Consider the following 25,756-nt stretch of genomic DNA (forward strand, 5'->3'; position numbering starts at 1 on the left):
GAGGTGAATGCTCATTTATTTGTCCTTTCAGGTAAGGGTGGAGGATGGGGAAGGAGAATGTGGGAGCCTGGGCTGGAGAGGGTCAGAGCTGTGTCTGTAGAGACACCAGTCTGATGATGTGTTAGTTTCCCAGAGCTGCTCTAAGAAAGTACCACAAACTGGGTGGCTTGAACAACAGAAATATATTGTCTTACAGTTTTGGTGGCTAGAAGTCCACAGTCAAGGTGTCAGCTGGGCGAGTTCCTTCTGAGGACTCTCTTTGGCTTGTAGATGGCCGTCTTCTCTCTCTGTCTCTTCAGATCATGGTTCTCTATGCATATCTGTGTTCAGATTTCCTCTTCTTATAAGGACACCAGCCATATTGATTAGTGACCACCCTAATGACCTCATTTTAACTTGGTCACCTCTGTAATAACCTTATGTCCTTATAAGGCCACATTCTGAGGTGCTGAAGGTTAGGACTCCAACATATGAATTTTGGAAGGGACGCAATTCAGCCCATAGCAGATGGGTTATCCTGCTGGGCTTTAGTGCTTTTCAAGACCCACCCTGTGCCAGTATGCCTACTCACCAACTGCAGCTGTCAAAATGTAGCCTCCTTAAAGAAATGCAAGCGCTAGAATCATGGGTGGTGATTGCCATTTATCCTCTTGTTGACAGCCTAGTTCATTTCCCAGAGGGTGCTTTTGTGTGGCCCAAAGCACCTGCCGGTCTATGTCTGCTGTACTCTCCTGAGACAAAAACACAGGAAGCCGAGCCATAGATGACCGCTGGCATCCACTGCCTTCGTGATTTCCTCTTTGGTTTCTTCTGTTTCGTTCAATTCCTTCATTCTGTGGCTTGTCTGGACAGTCGCTCTTTGACCCTTGTAGCTAGTCCCTCCCCTTCTTCTTTATTGCCCCGAGTTATCTCCCTATTCTGATAACTCTAATTGCTTTTTTCACATTCTCCTTCAGTGAAGGATGAGGACATTGCAAGCTGAGCATGCACCTTTTATTAGGAGATTCAAACTGCATCTTGCTGGATTACCCTCAAAAGTCCTAACATATAAAGTCTGATGGATCGCTAATGGGAGGACTTCTTTTTCTGTTTAGAATACTTTCTGATTCAACTTATTAGCTCAAGAAGAAAAGAAGCTAGTTGTTTCTCACCCAGCAGTGGATGTGTGGTTGGCCTTGCCATGGTTTCCTGCCGTGCCTGGAACCTCAGGGTGATGGTGGCTGTCGTGTGTGGGCTACTGACTGGCATCGTTTTGGGACTGGGCATCTGGAGGATTGTGGTCAGGATCCGCAGAGGTAATGCTGTCCTGCTATGTTTAACTCAGAGCAAGAGAAGGCATGGGGTCTCTGTCCCGGCCACCTGATGCACCAGTACTGAGAGGTACCTTGTCCAGCCTGAGGCATCCCACCAAGGTGCTATTTATGGGTTATAAAAGACCAAGTCAGTTGAGCCTAGCAGATGGTTGAATAGAAATGAATATCTGTGAGTGTGAATGGGCAGGGGAAGAGTGACATAATTGAATTGGCCTCTTTCTCTTTTAACTACAGACTGAATTGGTAGCAGAGTAATAATTAAAAACAATTGGTAACACACATTTAGGTCTGTTTGGCTAAATTCGGGAAAAGGGTAAATCGTTATGAAGGGGGACACATACATGCATCAAACACATACACACGTGCATAGCACACACACAATCAAACATGCACAGAATGGAATTTCATTTTAAGAGACAAGTTTAAGAAGGTCATCACTAAGGTTTAAGTGAAATGATCTCAGGGTTTGCACACAAATTTCCCACTTGCCAATTGTAGGAAACTAATCAACAGTTTAAAAACCATTTTTAAAATGACCTTCCTGATTATTCCACAAATATTTGAATATTTGTGTGCCACAGCTGGCCTGGGAAGGGAGGGTGTGGGAGGGGAGGTAGTGTGTAGAACAACGTTAAAGAAAAGCCCGCTGGAATTCAGAACGGAACATTTCAGTGATCCTAAGGCTGGATGCCTTGGGCTGTAGAGCGTCTCCATAAAGGAGTTTGAAGTTGGGTGTACTACATACTCTTTTTCGTAAAAATCAGAGAAAGCTTCTAATGAAACAGTAAACATAATGCCAATCAGGAAAGGCAGCAGGAGAGGTAGTATGCCCTCTGGGCAGGTAATTGGGGAGGACAGAAAACTGCAGAGCTAGCAGGAACGTGGAGCATGGCTGTGAAGCTTCACTGTCGAAGACCACCGGAGGGGTCTGACATATTTGCAGCTGATGGAGGGCAGCTGAGGATGGATCTGTCCTCCCTCTTCCCCACTGCCCTAACCAGTATTTACAGAATACGGTTTCAATAGTATTTAGAGAACTAGAGTGAGAAAATTTACCAGAACAAAAACGGTAAAATTTAAACTTGGAGCAAATGTGTTTTTGTTTGTTTAAGGTTGTAAAATAGTTTAATTCAAGTTAAAAAAATTATGAACTATGGATTTTACCCCATTAAGGCTGCCAGATTTGTAAGACCTCATCTAAAGGGTATACTTCACAAAGTTTTTCCTTCCTGTCTTCCTGCCTGTCTTCCCTCCCTCCCTCCCTTCCTTTTTTCCTTTACGTAAGTGACATCTACTTTTAAAAGGAAATTTACGGTGACTTATAAAGGACACATGTATAACGAAACCATTAAAAACAAGGAGCAAAGTACAAAAGCAACATAAGAAACAGTGCAGGGTGGGGACACACACATGAAAGTTCAAGGCTTAGGGGGAGTTACTTAAAATAAATAGAAAATATATTCCTGAACTCTCTGAGAGCTAAGATCCAGAAGAAAGTAAGTAATAGAGATCCCATGTCTAACAGTCGGGGCATAGAAGCTCCTCAAAAAGACAAACTTTTCTCTTTTTCTGAGTAGCATTTTTCAATTAGGTGTTTATGTAAGGGATATCTCTTAGCTTTGGGGTAAGCCCAATGGAAAAGGAGAGGATTATCACTATCATTTAAAGAAAAAGATGGAAAGAATGGCACTGTTTGCTGTTCCTATTTTGCCTTGTCCATTTTATTGACAGTGCGTTTGAGTTGGTGAATCGTTTCATTTCACTCCATTTCACTCTGTTTCTTTTTATCCTGTCCCGTCCCATCCTATGTAATTGTTGAATCTTCTTGCTTTGGTCCCTTTACTCAGGTGTAGACATAAATAGTTTTTACATTTATGTCATTTATGTATTGATTTTTGAGATGAAGTCTCACTCTGTCGCCCAGGCTGGAGTGCAATGGCGTGATCTTGGCTCACTGCTACCTCCGCCTCCCAGGTTCAGGCAATTCTCCTGCCTCAGCCTCCTGAGTAGCTGGGATTACAGGCGTGTGCCACCAAGTGTGCCACCATTAGTTGTATTTTGTAATACAAAAATACAACGAATTTTTGTATTTTTAATAGAGACAAGGTTTCACCATGTTGGTCAGGCTGGTCTCGAACTCCTTACCTCATGATCCACCCGCCTCGGCCTCCCAAAGTGCTGGGATTACAGGCGTGAGCCACTGTGCCCGGCCACATTTATTTTTTTAAGGGAGAGAGAAGTCACACATATCTCTGAGAAACTGATGAAAGGTATAAATGTCTTAGTAGGGAAAATAGACATAAACACACAACATTTTGCATAAATTAATTTTCTTGCATTCAAAATTTATTTTGTCTATATTATAAATAGCACATAAAAATTAAGTCTCTCACATTTATTTTTCTTGAAAAAATAATGGCCTCACTGTGAAAAATAGAAACAAATTTCAAATTCTGCTGAGTAAATTTCATTCAGACATTTCTCTGATCTGGGAATAACCACTGATGTACAACAATATTTATGCTATTTATATATTTAAATATTATAATACCTATAGTTTCCAAAATTCTTACTATGATCTAGGTACTATGCTAAAAACTTAGGGCAAATCTCAGAAGCCCAGCCTTTTCACATTGGGCGTTCTTCATAGGAAAGCACAAGGAGTAAAGCTTTTGGGCCCCTTCACTCGTGACGATGAAAGTCAAATGAACACACAATTAATCTTTATTATATTTCTTTCCATCGACATTTTCCAACTGGCGCTAAGCCCGATATAATCATAGACAGATGTCCATGATCATAATGGTAGAAAATGTTTTCTTTAACTCCTCTCAAAATGAGAGTATATTAATCTCAAAACACATGAACAGTGCCTTACTTGACCATATTCTACACCTCTCCTGGCTCATAGGATTTCCTGCTGTTTACCACCCAGACTGTTTTTTTATTTACCCCCACTTCTCTCCAGATACTCTAACCTTCATTCTCTACCACGGGACACCCCTGTTCCCCAGTCCTGCAAGAGACTTAAGGATGTTGAAATATTCCCAATCCCCAAGGTCTGACTTCATAGCATTGATAATTGTGATTTTATTTTATTTTTTGAGATGGAGTCTAGCTCTGTCCGCAGGCTGGAATGCGGTGGCCTGATCTCGGCTCACTGCAACCTCCACCGCTTGGGCTCAAGTAGTTGGGACTACCGGCGCCCGCCACCGCGCCCAACTGATTTTTGCATTTTTTGTAGAGATGGGGTTTCACCGTGTTGGCCAGGCTGGTCTCGAACTATTGACCTCAAGTAGCCTCAGCCTCCCGAAGTGCTGGGATTACAGGTGTGAGCCGCTGCGCCTGGCCTAATAATTCTTACACTGTGGAAAATATGGGTTGTTGTGAACTGTCAATGAGAGTTTATTGGTTGTCAAAGAATAATCTGACCATAGATACTTGGGTTTAATTTCACTCAATTCCAGTACTTCTTCCAGAGGCAAACTCAACAAATCTAACTCATGTGACCGTTCCTGGGGGATACTTGCATTTGGGTTTAAAAAAAAAAAAGTTCAGAGCAGTGTTTTCTGGAGGGAGAAAGTTGGGTTTTAGGCAGCTGCAGTGTTCTTTTGTCTTAATCCTGGCATTGTAAATGTCTCTTCTGCCCCTTAACCTGTTTCCCTTCTTCCTTCCTCACAGAATCACCCCCTAAATTTAAAAAAAAATGTCTATGAAAGAGAAGGGTTTTAAAAATAAATTTATTCCAGTTTGGCTATGTAATTGATTGAGGGGCATGGATTATTTTAACATCTGAATCACTGTTGTTTAAAGTGTTGATTCCATTTTACAAGTCATTTTCTTAAACTAAGGGGCTAGAATCTTGGCTTAGTGGATTATTTCTCGATTTCCAGGTATTAAATATTCGTACTTGAAAGTTTGGATATGTCCCCGCCTGTGGTTCTTCGATGACACACATATTGAAGATCTAACATGGAATATAGTGTTTAAAGTGGGTACTTGAGAATATAGAGGCAAATATAACAGAGTAGGGGAAAGAAAACTCTGGAGCCAGACTGCTTGTCTTTAGATCCCAATGATGCCACTCGCTAGCTTTGAGCAAATTATTAACTTTGAGCAAATTATTCATTTCTGAGCCTCAGTTTTCTTTTCTTTTTTTTTTTTTTTTGAGACGGAGTTTCGCTCTTGTTACCCAGGCTGGAGTGCAATGGCACGATCTCGGCTCACCGCAACCTCTGCCTCCTGGGTTCAGGCAATTCTCCTGCCTCAACCTCCTGAGTAGCTGAGATTACAGGCACGCGCCACCATGCCCAGCTGATTTTTGTATTTTTAGTAGAGGCGGGGTTTCACCATGTTGACCAGGATGGTCTCGATCTCTTGACCTCGTGATCCACCCGCCTCGGCCTCCCAAAGTGCTGGGATTACAGGCGTGAGCCACCGCGCCCGGCCTGAGCCTCAGTTTTCTAACCTATTACAGGCATAATTGTAAACCCTATCTTATAGGGCTGATATGAGGCTTAAATGAGTCAATATATTAAAAAGTTTAAGATGATGTCTAGTTCCTTGTAAGTACTCAATAATCGTTGGCTACTATCCTTGAGGTATTTTTAGATAATTCAGTGCAGAGCATAGCTTTCTCCACTCCCTGATTTATACCCTGAATAGATACCATTGACCTAGATTGGACCATTGGATTGAGACTCAAATTAGCAATCCAAAAATTTACAATAGGTTTAATCATTAAGTTCAATTGACTAGCACAAAACAGAAACAGAAACAGTTCCAAGAACTGCCACATCTTCCTGCATTTGCCTTTCAAACGTATGCTACACCACACCATCAGGGGAAATGTTTATTAAAATATTTAGCCATGCGTATATTTTAAAGCATAATAAGAATTCAAAGTATTATACTTCTTATTTCAAAGTATAATAAGAATTAACAAAGGAAAAAATATTTAACCAGTTTATTGAAATATTAACCAGGTAGTTAATACTGGACAAACTTTACCTTAAATAAAGATTATACTTTATGTATTTTATTGGTATAAATCTTTCAGGGTTTTTAACCAGAATAAACTTTCCTAAACATTGTCCTCCCATTTAAGAGTTGCCTTTATCATCACCAAATTATTTCAAATTAGGACAAATGAGAGATGCCTGGATTTTAAAGCCCAAAAGGCTAAGCCAGGTACTAGAAAGGATCTGCAGATGAAATTTCTTAGACTAAGGAAATATATTTTTATTTTCTCACTTATTAAAACCGAACTTTTCAAAATAGACTCTGATTTTGTCTGGTTTAGGAGAAGAAATTAGTATTTTCTATTTGGAATCTTTAGTATTATTTTATGCTACTCTCCCAAGCAGCCTGTGTGCGTGTTGTATGTGTTTTATATTTAAACTTCCAAGATGTGTAGTAAAAGCATTGAAAAGCATTGAAAATAGGGCTAATAGGCTAATAATTCTAGAAATATTACTTTGTACAATTTAAAAGAATATAGAAAAAGTTATTATTATGCTGGTGTTACAAAAGAAAAATATTGCTGTTAAATATGTTCCAAAATATGGGGTCTCAAATAAAACGAAGCTGATGCTGCTTGTCCCAATCAGTGGGAAAGACAGGCCCTGTGAGGAGGGAGCAGAGGCACTCAATCAGTTACAAGGAGATCTAGTCTGTTACCTGCTCTGTTCCGATTACTGATCTGGAAGAAATCACTCAGCCTTTATGTAGAATGAGGGGTTTGGGTTGGTGAATAACGAATGTCACTTTTTTTCAAGGTCATAATTCTAAAACTGGTTATGTGATATGATAAGCCATTTAATCTTTCCGAGTCTGACTTTCTTTATGTAAAAATACAGTCTTAAAGATACCAGTACGATTTTTGCCGTATTTCGTGGATAATTTAGGTATTTCAGAGGCTAGAGTCTTGAAGTGCGTAGCATAAGTTGTTAACCATGTGATTGTGACAGAGGAGTTGTTAGTTCAGCTTCGACTAGATATCCTCAAGATGCAAATGGCAAAGAAGACAGTCAGCAAACATTAGTTGGGTACCTGCTATTCAACGGTATCGTGCGAGGATTTGGAGATACGGATCAAGACCCTTGTTCTAAAAATTGGCAAATTATTTCTTAACTTTAAGAAGTGACTCTTGACTTACAGCAAAAAGGCAGAATGAGTAAACATGGATAGATCTCCTTCTTGTTTACAAACATAGAAGTTATAAATAAAATATGACAAAATTCATATATGCAAGTAGGCTTTCGTTCTTGAAGAAAAATCACAGGTGGCAGAAATAAAGAGTAAAATCTACACTTATGAGGGTGAGCAGGCACTGGTGCAATTTCAGCGCATTCATGGGACAGGAGGCATGATTTCTGTGCTGGTGACACAAGGGAGCTGGACCTGAGCCACCAGCATAATACCTAAACCTTAAGGAGTAGGTCCACCAAGAAAAGGAGTTTAGAAAAATCCTACTCACTAGTCCAAATAAGCATTCAATAACACTATCATCTGTTCAGGGCTGTGAGTAAGGAAAAAAAAAGTCACTACCAGTAATCGAAACCCCAGGCTTTACAATCTAAATTAGTCCTACTGTACAGTACAGAAATCTCCAGTTAAAAATAATCCTAAAAATAGGCTGGGCATGGTGGCTCACACCTGTAATTCCAGCACTTTGGGAGGCTGAGGCGGGCAGATCGCCTGAGGCTGGGAGTTAGAGGCCAGTCTGACCAACATGAGGAAGCCCCGTCTCTACTAAAAATACAACTGGTGTGGTAGCGCATGCTGCAATCCCAGCTACTCGGGAAGCTGAGGCAGGAGAATTGCTTGAACCCAGGAGGTGGAGGTTGTGGTGAGCTGAGATTGCATCATTGCACTCCAGCCTTAGCAACAAGAGTGAAACTGTCTCAAAAAAAGAAAAAAATAATAATAATCCTAAAACTAGTTTAAGATTACTACTGATGGTACCCCAGGATCATAAAATAAGTAATCATGAAATTTTCCTGTAGAAATATTTTCACAAACAAGACCCATAAAAGTCTCACGGAAGAATAATAAATAAGATAAAGATGAGTTTACAGTCCAAAATTACATGTGAACCATGATGCTGGAGAGACATCAGATGTGATCAAAAGGATGAACCCTCCCGGAATTGGATATAACAAAACAATCTGAAAGGGAATATAAAATACTTTTAACAAGATTAAACATTTAAAATATAGGAGAAAAATAAACCAAAGAAAAATATAGTATCTTTAAAAAGAATAGAAGAATTTGAAAAAGAACCAAATAGTACTTTTAAAATGGAAAATATTATAATAATAAAAAAATAAGTGATTTAAAAGGAAATTAGAAATCAGTAAGGTACTGAGCATGGTGATTCATGCCTGTAATCCCAGCATTTGGGGGCTGAGGCTGGAGTGTCACTTGAAGCCAAGAGTTTGAGACCAGCCTTGGCATCTCTACAAAACACAAAATATTATTTAAAAAATACCCAGGCATGGTGGCACCTGCCTGTAATCTCAGCTACTTGGGAGACTGAGGCAGAAGAACCTCTTGAGCCAGAAGATGGAGGCTACAGTGAGCTGGGATCACACCTCTGCACTCCAACCTGGGTGACAGAGGGAGACCCTGTCTCTACAAAGCAAACAAACATACCAAAAAAGCACCCCCCTCAACCCTCATAAAGAGAAAACTAGGGAATGGAAAAGAAAACTAGGAAACTGTAATTCAGCATAGTAATATGAAGAAATGTTAACAGTAATGAGATTAAGAAACTTGATGTATAGAAGGCTAAAGCCCAGCAGGGTCTACCAGACATTTCAGAAGATAATAGAATATATGGGAGAAGTAACTCTTAAAGAAGTAATAACTGAAAAGTTTTCTCAATTGAAGAATGACTTTTCAAGTAGGAAAAGCAAAAACAAACCACATCAAGGTAAAATTGCAGAACATCAGATAAAGAAAACTTAAAAGACGTTTATAGAAAAAAGCCTCCCCCAAAATAAATAAAAATTGGGAAGTAATATTTTCAAAGTGTTGTCAACCCAGAATTTCATCCTTATCAAACTGAAAATCAACAGTGAGGGAAAACTGAAAGCATTTTCAGATAAACATTGGAGAATCTGTCACTCATAGACTCTGGCTGGAAGAATTATTAAATCATATACATCAAAAAGCAAGAAACTGAATGCAGAAAGAAGAAATGCGATACAGACACGCCTTGTTTTATTGCACATCATAGATATTGTGTTTTTTTACAACTTGAAGCTTTGTAGCAACTCCGTGTCAGGCAGGTCTGTTGGTTCCATTTTTCCAACAGCATGGGCTCACATCCCGTCTCTGTGTCAGTCACATTTTGGTAATTCTCACAATATCTAAAACCTTTTCATTATTGGCGTTTCTGTTACAGTGATCTGTGATCCTGATCTTTGATGTTACTATTGCAATTGTTTTTGGGTGCTGTGACCCATGTCCATGTAAGATGGCAAACATAATCAATAAATGTTGTATGTGTTCTGACTGCTCTACAGACCGGCAAATCCCTCAACTCTCATACTCTTCCCAGGCCTTCCTGTTCCCCAAGACACAGCATCGTTGAAATTAGGCCAATTAATAATCCCGCAATGGCTTCTAAGCATTCAAGTGAAAGGAAGAGTTGAGTGTCTCTCACTTGGAATCCAAAGCTAGAAATGATTAAGCTTAGTGAAGAAGGCATGTGAAAGTTGAGAAAAGCAGAAAGCTAAGGTCTTGTGCTAGTTAGCCAAATTGTGATTGCAAAGGAAAAGTTATTCAAGGAAATTAAAAAAGCTATTCCAGTGAGCACCTGAATGGTTAGAAAATGGAAGTCTTTTTGCTGATATGAAGAAAATTTGAGGGGTCTAGATGGAAGATCAAACCAGCCACAATGTTCCCTTAAGTTAAAACCTAATCCAGAGCAAGGCTCTAACTTGTTTCAATTCTTTGGAGGCTGAGAGAGTTGAGAAAGCTACAGAAGAAAAGTTGGAATCTAGCAGAGATTGGTTTATGAAGTTTAGCAAAAGAAGCCATCTCCATAACATAAAAGGGCAAAGGAAAGCAGCAAGTTATTCAGAAGATGTAGATATGATAAATGATGAAGATGGCGAAACTAAACAACACATATTTGGGGTATAAAGCAGCTGCTACCGGAAGAAGATGCCATCTAGGACTTTCATAGCTAGAGAGGAGAAGTCAACATCTGGCTTCAAAGAACAAGCTCTCTTGTTAGCAGCTGATACTGCTGGTGACCTAAAGTTGAAGCCAGTGTTCATTCACTGGTGGTTTAGGGATAAAAGTGTTCCACTTCATCGGGTATTAGATTCTCATAAGGAGCGTGCAACTTAGACACTTTGCATGCACAGTTCATGTTAGGGTTTGTGCTCGTATGATAATCTAATGCTGCTGATCTGACGGGAGGCGAAGTTCGGAAGATAACACTTACTCGCCCCTGGCTCACCTCCTCCCATGTGGCCTGGTTCTTAACAAACCATGGGCTGGTGCCCGGGGTTGAGGATCCCTGTTCTAGAGTTTTATAGTTTTGCATTTTACATTAGACCTATGATTCATTTGAGATAATTTTTGTGAAAGATGCAAGTCTATCTCTAGATGATGATGATGATGATGATGATTTTTTGCATATGGTTGTCCACTCATTCCAGCAACATTTGTTGAAAAGACTATCCTTTCTCCATTGAATTTCCCTTACTTCTTTGTTGAGGAGCAGTTGACTATATTCGTGTGGGTTTATTTATGGAGGCTCTAATCTATTCTATTAATCTATTTCTCTATTCTAGTGGGGTGTGAAATGATATTTCTGTGGCTTTAATTTGCATTTCTCTGATGATTAAAATGCTGAGTTATTTTCAAGTGTTTCTTGCCTATTCACATATCTTATTAAACGTCTGTTCAAGTCTTTTGCCCACTTTAAAAAAAGTGATCTGCTTAGATTCTTATTATTAATGTGTATTCTTTACAATTTACAAATTACAATTCTAATCTACAATTAGATTTACAACCCTGATTTACACTTTTGCATACAATTCCTTTGTCAGATATATGTAACACAAACATTTTCTCCCAGCCTGTGTCTTCCATTTTTATTGTTTTCTTTTTTTTTTCTTTTTTTTTTTTGAGATGGAGTCTTACTCTGTCGCCCAGGCTGGAGTGCAGTGGCATGATCTCAGCTCACTGCAACCTCTGCCTCCCAGGTTCAAGCGATCCTCTTCCCTCAGCCTCCCGAGTAGCTGGAAATGCAGGCATGCACCACCACACCCAGCTAATTTTTGTATATACGTATATATATATATATATATATTTGGTAGAGACAGGGTTTCACCATGATCGTCAGGCTGGTCTTGAACTCCTGATCTGAGGTAATCCACAGTCTTGGTCTCCCAAAAGGCTGGGATTACCAACAGGAGCCACCATGTCTGGCCTGTTTTTATCTTCCTAACAGTGTCTTTGATGACAGCAATTTTTAACTCGACTAAGGCTAATTATTGATTTTTTTTTCTTTTATGCTTAGTGCTTTTGGGTCCTTTTCTATATACAAAAAATTTTTTGGGGACCGGGCGTGGTGGCTCACGCCTGTAATCCCAGCACTTTGGGAGACCGAGGCGGGTGGATCACGAGGTCAAGAAATCAAGACCATCCTGGTCAACATGGTGAAACCCCGTCTCTACTAAAAATACAAAAAATTAGCTGGGCATGGTGGTACGTGCCTGTAATCCCAGCTACTCAGGAGGCTGGGGCAGGAGAATTGCCTGAACCCAGGAGGCGGAGGTTGCGGTGAGTCGAGATCACGCCATTGCACTCCAGCCTGGGTAACAAGAGCGAAACTCCGTCTCAAAAAAAAAAAAAAAAATTTTTTTTTGGCCCAAAATTGCAAATTATTCTCCTATGTTTTCTTTGAGAAGCATTTTAGTTTTAGCTTTCCGATTTTAGGAATACAGTCCACCTGAGATTGAGTTTTGAGGGTGATTTGTTTAATCAGATTATCTAGCACCATTTGTTGAAAAAATTTTCCTTTCTCAATTGAATTGCCTTGGTACGTCTTTAAAAAGATAACAAACCATATATGTTTTAATTATTTCTAACTTTTTATTCTACTTCACTGATACATTTGTCTGTTTATGCTGATTCCATCCTGTCTTGATTGCTATGGCTTTATTGTAAGTCATATGCTCAGTAATGTGAGCCATCCAAATCTGTTCTTTTTTCCTATCTTTTAAAAAATTTTTTATTTAACTTTAAGTTGCGGGACACAAGTGCAGAAGCTGAGGTTTGTTACGTAGGTATATGTGTGCCATGGTGGTTTGCTGCACCCATCAACCTGTCATCTAGGTTTTAAGACCCACATGCATTAGCCATTTGTCCTAATGCTCTCCTTCCACTTTCCCCCTACTCCCCAATAGGCCCCAGTGTGTGTTGTTCCCCTTCCTGTGCCCATGTGTTCTCACTGTTCAACTGCCACTTATAAATGACAACACGTGGTGTTTGGTTTTCTATTCCTGTGTTTGGTTGCTGAGTATGATGGCTTCCAACTTCATCTATGTCCCTGCAATGAACATTCTCTCATTCCTTTTTGTGGCTGCATAGTATTCCTTGGTGTATATGCTCACATTTTCTTTATCCAGTCTAACATTTGTGGGCATTTGGGTTGGTTCCATGTCTTTGCTATTGTAAATAGTGCTGCAATAAACATACATGTGCATGTGTCTTTATAGTAGAATGATTTATATTCCTTTGGATATATACCCAGTAATGGGATTGTTGGGCCACATGGTATTTCTGGTTCTAGATCATTGAGGAATTGCCACACTGTCTTTTACAATAGTTGAACTAATTTTCACTCCCACCAACCAGTGTAAAAGCGTTCTTAATTCTCCACAGCTTTGCCAGCATCTGTTGTTTCTTGACTTTTTAATAATCACCATTTTGACTGGTGTGAGATATCTCTTTGTAGTTTTGATTTGCATTTGCATTTTGCTAATGATAAATGTGATGTTGAGCTTTTTTTCATCTGTTTGTTGGCTGCATAAATGTCTTTTCAGAATTGTCTGTTCATATCTTTTGCTCACTCTTTGATAGGGTTGCTTTCTTTCTTATAAATTTGTTTAAGTTCCTTGTAGATTCTGTATATTAAATCTTTGCAATGAAGAGATTGCAAAAAATTTCTCCCATTCTGTAGGTTGCCTGTTCACTCTGATGATCGTTTCTTTTGCTGAGCAGAAGCTCTTTAGTTTGATTTGATCCCATTTGTCAATCGTGGCTTCTGTTGCAATTGCTTTTGGCGTTTTTGTCATGAAGTCTTTTCAATGGTATTGCCTATGTTTTCTTCTAGGGTTTTTTATGGTTTTGGGTTTTACATTTAAGTCTTTAATCCATCTTGAGTTAATTTTTGTATAAGGTGTAAGGAAGGGGTCCAGTTTCAATTTTCTGCATATGGCTAGCCACTTTTCACAGCACAATTTATTAAATAGGGAATCCTTTCCCTAATTATTGATTTTGTCAGGGTTGTTGAAGATCAGATGGGTGTAGATGTGTGGTGTTATTTCTGAGGTTTCCATCTGTTACATTGGCTTATGTATTTGTTTTGGTACCAGTACCATGCTGTTTTGATTATTGTAGCCTTGTAGTATAGTTTGAAGTCAGGTGGCATGATGCCTCCAGCTTTGTTCTTTTTGCTTAGGATTGCCTTGGCTGTACACGCTCTTTTTTGTTTCCATATGAAATTTTAAGTAGTTTCTTCCAATTCTGTGGAGAAAGTCAATGGTAGTTTGATGGAAATAGCATTGAATCTATGAGTTACTCTTGGCAGTATGACTATTTTCACGATATTGATTCTTCCTATCCATGAGGATGGAATATTTATACATCTGTTTGTATCCTCTCTTATTTCCTTGAGCAGTGGTTTGTAGTTCTCCTTGATGAGCTCCTTCACATCCCTTGTTAGCTATGTTCCTAGGTATTTTATTCTGTTTGTAGAAATTGTGAATGGGAGTAAATTTATAATTTGGCTCTCTGCTTGTCTATTATTGGTGTATAGGAATGCTTACAATTTTTGCATATTGATTTTGTATCCTGAGACTTTGCTGAAGTTGCTTATCAGTTAAAGGAGTTTTTGGGCTGAGACGATGGGGTTTTCTAAATATAGAATCATGTCATCTGCAAACAGAGGCAATTTGATTTCCTCTCTTCCTATTTGAATACTTTGTTTTCTTTCTCTTGCCTGATTCCCTTGGCCAGAACTTCCAATGCTGTGTTTGAAGAGGGGTGGTGAGAGAGGGCATCCTTGTCTTATGCCAGTTTTCAGAGGAAAGGTTTTCGGTTTTGCCCATTCAGTATGATATTGGCTGTGGGTCTGTCATAAATAGCTCTTATTATTTTGAGATATATTTCATCAATACCTAGTTTATTGACAGTTTTTAACATGAAGCGCTGTTGAATTTTGTCAAAGGACTTTTCTGCATATATTGAGATAACCATGTGGTTTTTGTCATTGGTTCTGTTTATGTGATGAATTATGTTTATTGATTTGCTATGTTGAACCAGCCTTGCATCCTAGGGATGAAGCCAACTTGATTATGGTGGATAAGCTTTTTGATGTGCTACTGGATTAGATTTACCAGTATTTTATTGAGGATCTTCACATCGATGTTCATCAGGGATATTGGCCTGAAGTTTTTTTTGTGTGTGGTGTGTCTCTGCCGGGTTTTGATATCAGGATGATGCTGGCCTTATAAAATGAGTTAGGGAGGAGTCCCCCTTTTTCAATTGTTTAGAATAGTTTTAGTAGGAATGGTACTAGCTCCTCTTGGTATCTCTGGTAAAATTCAGCTGTGAATCCATGTGGTCCTAGGCTTTTTTCGGTTGGTAGGCTATTTATTGCCTCAATTTCAGAACTTGTTATTGGTCGGTCTATTCAAAAATTTGACCTTTTCCTGTTTTAGTCTTGGGAAGATGTTTGTGTCCAGGAATGTATCCATTTCTTCTAGATTTTCTAGTTTGTTTGCATAGAAGTGTTCTTCTCTTGGCTTTTCTAAGTCTTTTGCATTTCCATAAAAATTTTAAATCTGCTTGTTAATTTCTATAAAAAAGTCTTTCATTTATGGATTTTGACTGCATCAGTTTGGGGAGAATAGACACCTTAGCAACTTTGAGTCTTCCATACAAGGTATGTATCTCCATTTATTTGGATTTTTTAAAATGTACCTGAACAATGAGGTCTCGTTAAGTAAATTTTATTAAATTTATTTCCAAGAATTTTATAATTTTTTAAGTGAAAATGATTTTATACTTTTGTATTTCAATTGTTTGTTGCTGTTGTCTTTATTTTATATCATACAGTCTTGCTAAATTCACTTATTAATTATAGTAAGTTTTTGGAGATAGCATTTTTAATATATTTGATGACATCCGCAACAAAGGATACTTGTATTTTCTTCCTTCTTAAATTTACACTTTCATTTCTTTTTCCTGTGTATTGTGCTGGCTAGCATCTTCAGTGCAATATTGAGTAGAAGTGGTTATAGCAATTATTTTGAACTCTGTTCCTGTCAGTCTTGGGGGAGAAAGCATTCAGTATTACACTGTTAAGTATGATATTTGTGATAGGTTCTTCACAGGTGATTTTATCAGTTTGAAGAAGTTCTCTTTTATTTCTTGTTTGCTGAGAGTTTAAAAAAAATCAGATGCTTTTGTCTCCTGATTTATTGAGATGGCCATAAAGTTTTTCTTCTTTATGCTATCATATGATTAATTAAATTAATTGATTTTCTATTTATTACCAAGCTAACCTGGCATTCCTGAGATAAATTTCACTTGGTCATGGTGTAGTATTAGTTTGATATATTGTGAGAGATTTGAGTTCCTGCTATTTTTACAGGGTTTCTTTTGGCATCTGTGAAAATGCGATTTATTGGCTTGTAATTTCATTTTCTTGTAATGTCTTTGTCAGATTTTGGTATCAGGGTTACCCTGGCATTCTGAAATGATTTGGAAAGTTCCTTCCTTTCTCTATTTTCTAAAATAGTTTGTATGAGATTTTTTTCCTCCCTAATTTTTTTTTTTTTTTTTTTTTTTGGAGACGGAGTTTCGCTCTTGTTACCCAGGCTGGAGTGCAACGGTGCGATCTCGGCTCACCGCAACCTCCGCCTCCTGGGTTCAGGCAATTCTCCTGCCTTAGCCTCCCAAGTAGCTGGGATTACAGGCGCGTGCCACCATGCCCAGCTAATTTTTTTGTATTTTTAGTAGAGACGGGGTTTCACCATGTTGACCAGGATGGTCTTGATCTCTTGACCTCGTGATCCACCCGCCTCGGCCTCCCAAAGTGCCGGGATTACAGGCGTGAGCCACCGCGCCCGGCCCCTTTTCCTCCCTAATTTACGAGTAAAACTATCTGGGCTGGTAGCTGGATGCTTTCAGGATTTTCTTATGCGTGAGTTTCAGCAGCTTGACTATGAGTGTCTGTGTGGTTTTTCTTGTATTTATTTTTCTTGTGATTTGCTGAGCCTGTCGAATCTATAAGCTGAAGTTCTTAATAAAATTTGGGAAATTTTGACCATGATTTTTTTCTGTTAGTTTATCTTCCCTATTACTCCTCTTTTCCCCTTCTAGGACTCCAATTGCATATATGTTAGACAACATGTTGATATTGTCTCATAGATCCTTGAAGCTATGTTTTCTTAAATATCTTTTTTTTTGCCCCAGATTTGTGAGTAATTTCTACACAGACTTGGAGCTTCTTTTCTATATGGCTTCTTATATTCTGGGATATCTACCTTCAATTTCTAGTTGTTCTTGTAGCCCCAAACAGTTTCCTGTCATATTTTAACCCATTAAGACTGTGGCTTTCTGATCAAGTTTCAGCCACTTCTGCCATAGAGACTGGGTAGTGCCCTTAATGGAAAAACTATAGAATACGTTTCAGCTTCTGCCTGTTTTTCATTGCTGTCCAATGTCTTCAAGTAGTTCTCTTCTTTTAATTTTTGGGCATCTATTAAAATTATTACCTAGAGGAGGGTTAATATGGTACAGTCTATTTCATCATTATTAGAACTAGAACTCTGCCTCTTGTATTTATTTATTTATTTATTATTTATTTATTTTTTGAGATAGAGTCTCGTTGTGTCACCCAGGCTGGAGTGCAGTGGCATGATCTCAACTCACTGCAACCTCCGCCTCCCAGGTTCAAGCAATTCTCGTGCCTCAGCCTCCCGACTAACTGGGACTATGGGCAGCTGCCACCACACCAGGTGAATTTTTGTGCTTTTAGTAAAGATGGGGTTTCACCATATTTTTTAGGCTGGTCTCGCACTCCTGGCGTCAAGTGATCCACCCGCCTCGGCCTCCCAAAGTGTTGGGATTACAGGTGTGAGATATTATGCCCAACCCTGTATTCTCAAACTTAGTTAATTTCACCATTCACTCTATTTTTCAATTTAGAGACCCCGCTATCCCCAATTCAAAGTAACTAGTCATTAGATCCTAACAATTCTTTCTGAGGTATGCTTCCTGAATGTAGTGCCACCTAACTTTCTTAGAGTCACTGTTTGAGTTCTGGTTCTCATTTAAATGGTTTTCCTTGCCCCTTAGCCTCAGTCGTTTCCCATACTGCCTCAGATATCATCCTAAAAAAATTCCTTATTATATTACTCCTTTGTTTTATGACACCTCTAAGGTTCCTTCGAGATTGGTTTGGTTTATAAAATCCCTCCCAATCCAATGTATACCCTGGTGTTGTTCCATATAGAACTAATGCTAGATGTTAAACTCTCTGTGTTCCTTAGACACATCAGAACTTTCTGTGTTTTTGTAACTTTTGTACTTTGTATCCTGCCTATTTGGAGCATCCATTTTCATCTGACTTTTCAAGATGTAATTTTAAAGTCCATTCCGCCTACTATCTCTTCCCTGGTCTTCTTAGCTAGGTTACCTCTGTCCTCAACCTCTCTCTCTGTTTTCTTACTGTACTTATAAGTTCCCATGTTGACTCATCTATCTATCTATCTATCTATCTATCTATCTATCTATCTATCTATCTATCATTTATTTATCTCCATCTACTTACCATCTATATAATGTCTGATTTCTCAGGGGAGTCTAATTTCCTTGATCAAAGCACTAAGTCTTTCAACTGTGTCTTTTTGGTATCCATAGCATCTAGTAAGCATTGTATATCTGGTGTAGATTCTCAATGTATATTTTGTTGATGACAATATTACGAAGAATATTTCTCAGCAATGATGCTCAAAGCAGTGTTTTACATATAGAAATTAAATGGCCACAGGCATGAAAGGAGAAATGAATCAGCCAGTTCATGACTATTCTGTTATTTGTTGTTTCTTTAGGAATATCTGCTCCCTCATCAAGCATCCCTCCAGACTTCTGCAGGAATGGTGGGACCTGGGAAAACGGCAGATGTATTTGCACAGAAGAGTGGAAAGGGCTGAGATGTACAATGGGTAAATTACTTGGGATAATGCTAAGGTGTAAGGTTGACGTCACTCTTGTGTTAATAAGAATAGCAATAAAGCTTCTAGAAGTTTCGGTGAATGGTTACAGAAACAATGGGCATAATGATGATGGCTTTAAGATGTGTTTATCAGCTCAATAATAAAAGTTGGGTTTTCTTCTTGGGCAATTTATCAGTATATTCAATGCACCTTATCTGTTTCCTGTTACGTTTTTCTGCAAACTCACAGTTGTGTTTCCTTCTGGCTGCAGTGACTAATCCAGGGCAATGATTCTCTCCAATCCTTTCAATTGGTAATATGCCGTATTACCCCATTTCAAATATCCCTATTCTCATATATTTAACTTTTCTGAAATCAAGATGCATCTTCCTAAGTATATACTTATATTAAATGTTTATCTTTTCTTCCTTTACCTTGAAGAGTTATTATTAAGTTAGTAGTTTGATTTCAATCAATTGTGCCTCAGAATCAAAGTTCAAGGCCATTTTTAAATCTGAGGTGTGCTTTCCAACACTGTACACGTCATGCTGTCTGCTTAGAGTCCAGAGCCCTAGATACCTGCTGCTATCATTTACTGTACGCCTGCCGCACACTATCGCCCACAGACCCCATGAATTTGGCCTTTTTATTTTGCTCACATCCTCTTGATGCCTTTGGCCGCTGTAGACTGTATATTTTTAGTTCTGAAGATTTCACCTATTCTGTTACGGTATCCTGTCTCACATCGCATCTCTACCAGGTTTATATTGTGCACATTTTAACTGGAACCTGTTATCTAACATACTAGTCATTCTAATGTCAATAACGTAACCTGATAGGAAAGTACAGAGGTTCCTCACAGGCCAGTGGGTTCTATAAGCCTTCTATTACCTTTCAAATTTCACTGCATAGGTTCTGACCTTTGACTTTTATCTGGTTTCAATTTTTTAAAGTATGATTTTTAATAAGATTTTTTTCCTCTTTATTGCAGCTAATTTTTGTGAAAATAGTACATATATGGATTTTACTTTTCCCAGAATCCCAGTGGGCAGATATGGATCGTCCTTGGAAACATGTGACAAGAGTACTCCAAACGGTATGTGTTTTCCCAAACGTCTACTCTATTTAGGCATAAGAATTACTATGCTGAGTCACACCTCTCACACCTCCAACTAGTGTTAGGTCCATGAAGGGCAACAGGAAAGGTTTTGTGGAAGGACTTGACTCCCTTTCATGATGCTAATGTTCAAAACTTAAGGTAGTATCTCATAAAACCTTACATTTTGGCCGGGCGTGGTGGCTTACACCTGTAATCCCAGCACTTTGGGAGGCCGAGGTGGGTGGATCACGAGGTCAAGAGATTGAGACCATCCTGGTCAACATGGTGAAACCCCGTCTCTACTAAAAATACAAAAATTAGCTGGACGTGGTGGCGCTTGCCTGTAGTCCCGCCTACTCGGGAGGCTGAGGCAGGAGAATTGCTTGAACCCAGGAGGTGGAGGTTGCAGTGAGCTGAGATTGCACCATTGCACTCCAGCCTGGGCAACAAGAGCGAAACTCTGACTCAAAAAAAAAAAAAAAAAACCTTACATTTCTCAGAAGTTTAATGTGAATCAGTTGTTTGTGAATCTTTCCTTAATTGGTTTATTTTTCTAGCTTTTGCTGTCACCTAGAGTTCAGTCAAACTGACATTTGCCCTTTTAGTTATATATATATATTTTTAATTTGTCTAATCAGTCAAAATTTTAGACTTATGTCATATCTGCTTTCAGATTTCATCTTTCCAGGTAGAGATGCATGGTTAAGTCTGTTTACAGTTGGTAGTCCTTCACTTCTAGGTCACTTTAGTTATCCCTCTTGGAACATTCTCTAGCTTCATTCCACTTTTCTGGAATGACTACCTTACTTGTATGGAGGCATTCTGACAGCGAAGGAGTAAATAGCATTTTCTATTTCTAATATGGTCCCGGATAATATCAAAGATTTTGATGACTCATTTCAGTGTCACATTGGGTAATATCTTCTGAGTGTAAGCTTTAGAAATTCATAGATTCTATCCTGATAACCAGAGCTTATTATGCCATGTAATTTCCCATAATGTTTTACCTGTTCCTCATTTGTGTTGACTTGCATCTGAGCAATCTTCCAGCAGGTAATTCCTTACTTCCTATGGAACTAGAGATCTTAAGAATATGGCTAATTCTCGATCATTGACAAAAATGTTAGATAAAACTGCCTGCAATGGCCCTGAAGAGAATGTGACATTTTATTTAGATATTTATTTTTGTGTATGTCAGGAGAACTCTGAAGCACTAAAAAAATGACATGAATTGCATTTTTTGATATGCTTTTTATCTTATTATTATGAGAATTTTCCAGATCTGTATTTGATTTGTGGAGTTCAAATTGCTTCTGCCCATATAGATTATTGTGTTAGTTTATTCTTGCGTTGCTATAAAGAAATATCTGAAATACCATATCAGTCATGCTTACTCAAGTATTCATGATTCTACTCTCTACATAAGCCCTCTTGAATTTTTTCCTCAGGGCATAAAAGGGGCTTCAACCATGTTGATATTTACTATACATACTATACTATACTATACTGTACTATACTATACTATACTGCACTATACTATACTGTACTGTACTGTACTGTACTATACTGTACTATACTATACTATACTGCACTGTACTATACTATACTGTACTGTACTACACTATACTGTGCTATACTATTACTATACTGTACTATACTATACTGTACTGTACTACACTATACTGTACTGTACTATACTGTACTACACTATACAATACTGTACTATACTATTACTATACTGTACTATACTGTACTGTACTATACTATACTGTACTGTACTATACTATACCGTACTATACTATACTATACTGTATGCTATTGGTATCTATTGTTTTAAATTTACATGTTTTGTATGTCCTAAATATTTCACAATGGTTTATAAAACAGATACAACTTGCAAAATAAAACTGTGCTACTGAATTAGGAAGAGTAAAAGTGTCAGTAACATACCCATGAAAAGTCATCACTCTTGTTTAATATATATGAATTCTCTGGGACAAGAAACTCAATGTCTTTTATTTTGTTATTAATTTTTCTTTTCTGAGCACCTATTATGAAAACATGTTTATTAATTTTTCTTTTCTGAGCACCTCGAATTTCAGATTAAGCCTATAATTTTACAGATTTAGTTTCTAACTGTTGACAATTTGCTTTTAGTTTTATATGAATAATTACTTCTTACTACTTATATATCAAATGATCAAAATACTTCTCATTTTGGGGATATCTACATTTTAGGTAACATTGAGGAAAAGATGGATTTGACGTGTGTCCACTTAAAAGTTATTTATAGCCTATAAGTATGTTAGAGATTTTCATTATGTTATGGTGTAGAGGTGAAGTCATATAAATTAGGAGTAACTCCAACTTTGTGGTTTACATGTTATTGAAGCAATCTCTAATTTCAGTGTTTCTAGTTGTTGTCCCAAGAAGGAGCTGCCCAAAGCTGGCCCTGAGGAAAAATCCATCTTTTGGTCAGCTGTCCTCTAATTATGATGTTTTTCTATGGCAACTGCTTAACTATAGGAAGGCAGTGAGGTAGGGAGACTTGAATGGTAATCCTAAGAAATAAAGCAAATGACCCAGCAAATATTTATTGAGAGGCAACCAAACATCTAATACATACAATAGAATATAATAGAACTCTTTGCCTTTCAGCTCTTATCCACATTTGCATAAAGCAGTCAAGATCAACATGTAATTCAACATCTATTAGGAATTATTCATATTGTTTCTAGTCTCTCAGCCTGTATTCTCTCATCATATCCATTTCAAAGCTGTGATGTCCCTAATTGTTGAAAGGCAAATCTTACTTGAAGACATCAAAGAAAGGAAGTAGTCAACTTGTCTTTGGAACTCCGATTAAAAATCAAGACAATAAGTGGTATCTGCCTAAAAATAATAGGCAATAAGTTTTTAATAAATAACTTTTAATAAAAATTCATTATTACCTTAAAATAATAGGTGATAATTTTAATTAATATTTATTTTTAATAAAAAATTTTCTTTTTATTAAAGCGGGCAATCCAAGGGCAGTCCGGCTGTGCAGTCGCTCTCTGTATGGAGACATAGAATTACAAAATGTGACAATAGGAAATTGCAGTGCAACTCTGCAAAACCTGGAGAATGAGGTAGGCCATAACACTCACTGATGGGTAACTGCAAGAAGTTCTGATTCTGTGCAAAGTTTCTGTTCTTCAGATACTCGATGGTCAAATCAATGCTTTTAAAACTCTCAAATTAGAAATAACAAAAACTAGTAAATAAAGCCACTCTTATTTATTTATTTTTTTGAGACAGAGTTTCGCTTGTGTCACCCAGGCTGGAGTGCAATGGCACGATCTCGGCTCACTGCAACCTCAGCCTCCCAGGTTGAAGTGATCCTCCTGCCTCAGCCTCCTGAATAGCTGGGATCACAGGCACATGCCACCATGCCAATTTTTGTATTTTTAGTAGAGACGGGCTTTCAACATGTTGACCAGGCTGGTCTCGAACTCCTGACCACAGGTGATTGGCCCACCTTGGCCTCCCAAAGTGATGGGATTACAGGTGTGAGCCACTGCACCCAGCCGCCACTCTCATTTTTAAAAATGGACGTCTGTTCGTGAAAAAGGACAGTTGGTTCAGCAAATTTCAGCAAACGATAATCAATAGTACATCTTAAATGGCTTCATCTTTGTAGACTGGTGAAGTTTTGACTGGGTATAGATCCCTGACATTGGAGACCAAAGGAAAGCCTTTAGATGTCATAACTGGATCAGCATGAAGAGAAAGAAACTATAACCAGATCCCTTGAAACAGGAAACTCCAAACCTGATGTGGGTCTCAGGGTTGTATCTATGAGCAGGTGAAATGGCAAGTACATCTAACTAGATATTTTTTCATGAAGATTAAATTATTTTGACCAAAGTTGTACCCAAATGCACATGCCTGGAAGAGCTAACATTTGGGGACAAGCAAGGAGAGGAAAAGGAAACCAACCTTTATGTACAGCCTTTCATGTGCTGGGGAGGTTACATATGTTACCACATTTAATCTTTATAAAATCACTGTGAGTTGAATGTTAATCCCATATTATAAATGATTATAGCAAATAACATTTACTGATTGTTGAGCAGCTACTGCATGCCAAATATTGTGGCAATTATTTAATATATTTATTGGTTTATCATGTTTAATTCTTATAACACCATAGACAGGTATTAATGAACCCATTTTATAGATAAGGAAAATGTGGTTCTGAGAGGTGAACCATTTTGCCTAGTAGCTACAGCCAAAAAGTGATGGAGCTGTTCTTTATTTTAAGGTCCACATACTTTGGGAGGCCGAGGTGGGTGGATCATGAGGTCAAGAGATTGAGAACATCCTGGTCAACATGGTGAAACCCCATCTCTACTGAAAATACAAAAATTAGCTGGGCGTGGTGGCGCACACCTGTAGTCCCAGATACTCCGGAGGCTGAGGCAGGAGAATTGCTTGAACCCAGGAGGCGGAGGTTGCGGTGAGCCGAGATTGCGCCACTGCATTCCAGCCTGGGTAATAAGAGCGAAACTCTATCCCCAAAAAATAAAATAAAGTCCGGATACCCTGGCTCCCTGATCACAGATGGGCAGGATAGGGGTGGAGTGGGGATGGGAGTTGGAGAGTAGAGGTGGCTGCCAGCCACACAAGTTGTGCCAAATCATAGACCGAGGAAAGGTGCTAAATTTGGAATCTGACAAACCAGGGTTTGGTTCTTAGCTCTGACATTTCTAAGCTGTGTGACTTGATCGAGCTCCCTAATTTTTCTTGAAGGTGCACAGCTCACGAAGTTGTTTTGCTTATTAAATGTCATAACACCTCTAAACATCTTAGCAGAGTGCCTAGCGCGTAGTGAGTGTCTGGCTATTGAACTGGAGTTACTTGTTTCTGTCTACTGATTGGATATTGTTTCTGGTGCTTACCCAAGAGTTAATAGCCTGTGACATTGGTATAATTTGTGAAATGATGCTGCCATCTAGTGAAAATCAAGCCCCTGCAAACACATACATGCACTCATACATGGACACCCAGCTTCACCAATGACAATATGGACTGGCACGTTTTAGCCTCAAAACGTAGAGCCCTGGGGCTAACTGGTACCTAGGAGGGTGTCTCAGCTGGTGCTTCCCAAACTACCTGTGCTGAAAAGCCAGTTAAAAACATTTTGAACCCATTGCCCACCAATAATTTTGTGAAATACGATAAACATGAATTACTAGAAAAATGAAATGAAAAAGATGTATAAAATGCAAACCAAAATTTTAGAACTATTATATTCAACATCATAAAATTGCTTTATACGTTTCTGACCAATTATTTTCAGTTTCTGTGCTTATCTCTACGACGTTTGTAGCACACAGCAGACAGCACTCGTCCGTGGATACACCCTAGTAGCTCCCATCTAGCTAAGGCAGCTCCTTATAGTTCATCGATCCTGTCAAACGGGAAAGAGTGGGGAAACCACTGGTCTGCATGTACTTTGTCCTTTATGCAAGGAAATATGCAAATGTGGAAAACGGAACGGCGTGATGCTCAGGAGATTGAGGCTCAGCTAAATCCGGGCTCATACCTGCAGTTGCTTACAAAGTGTTTGGACGTAGTTGTGTAAAGCTAGGATTTTTTTTTTTCTGATTTTTTAAACAGGTAGGGGATGCGAAAGCACCACTTGATAGCATTTCTTCTCAAGTCCAGGTATTAACATCGAATGCCAATCAATTAACTGCTGAGAACATCATTAGTGCTACACAAGTGGTTGGACAGATCTTCAACACATCCAGAAATGCTTCACCTGAGGTAAAACTCACAGAGCTTTTTTTTTCTTTTTTTTTTAAGAGGGGGTGTTGGGAAAG

General features: G+C 38.5%; 1 protein-coding gene across 1 annotated transcript in view; it reads left to right on the forward strand.

The window, feature by feature from the left end:
* Positions 1 to 920: 920 nt before the first annotated feature.
* ADGRG7 (adhesion G protein-coupled receptor G7) overlaps positions 921 to 25,756 on the forward strand; it is a 64,193-nt gene continuing 39,357 nt past the window's right edge. The window contains exons 1-5 of the mRNA XM_017506327.2: positions 921 to 1,295; positions 18,683 to 18,796; positions 19,779 to 19,883; positions 22,905 to 23,017; positions 25,551 to 25,700. Of these exons, the coding sequence (XP_017361816.2) occupies positions 1,181 to 1,295; positions 18,683 to 18,796; positions 19,779 to 19,883; positions 22,905 to 23,017; positions 25,551 to 25,700 (597 nt within the window). The 5' untranslated portion in view covers positions 921 to 1,180. The remainder of the gene's footprint in view (positions 1,296 to 18,682; positions 18,797 to 19,778; positions 19,884 to 22,904; positions 23,018 to 25,550; positions 25,701 to 25,756) is intronic.

This window comes from Cebus imitator, unplaced genomic scaffold (genome assembly GCF_001604975.1).
Source record: "Cebus imitator isolate Cc_AM_T3 unplaced genomic scaffold, Cebus_imitator-1.0 Scaffold354, whole genome shotgun sequence".
NCBI lineage: Eukaryota > Metazoa > Chordata > Mammalia > Primates > Cebidae > Cebus > Cebus imitator.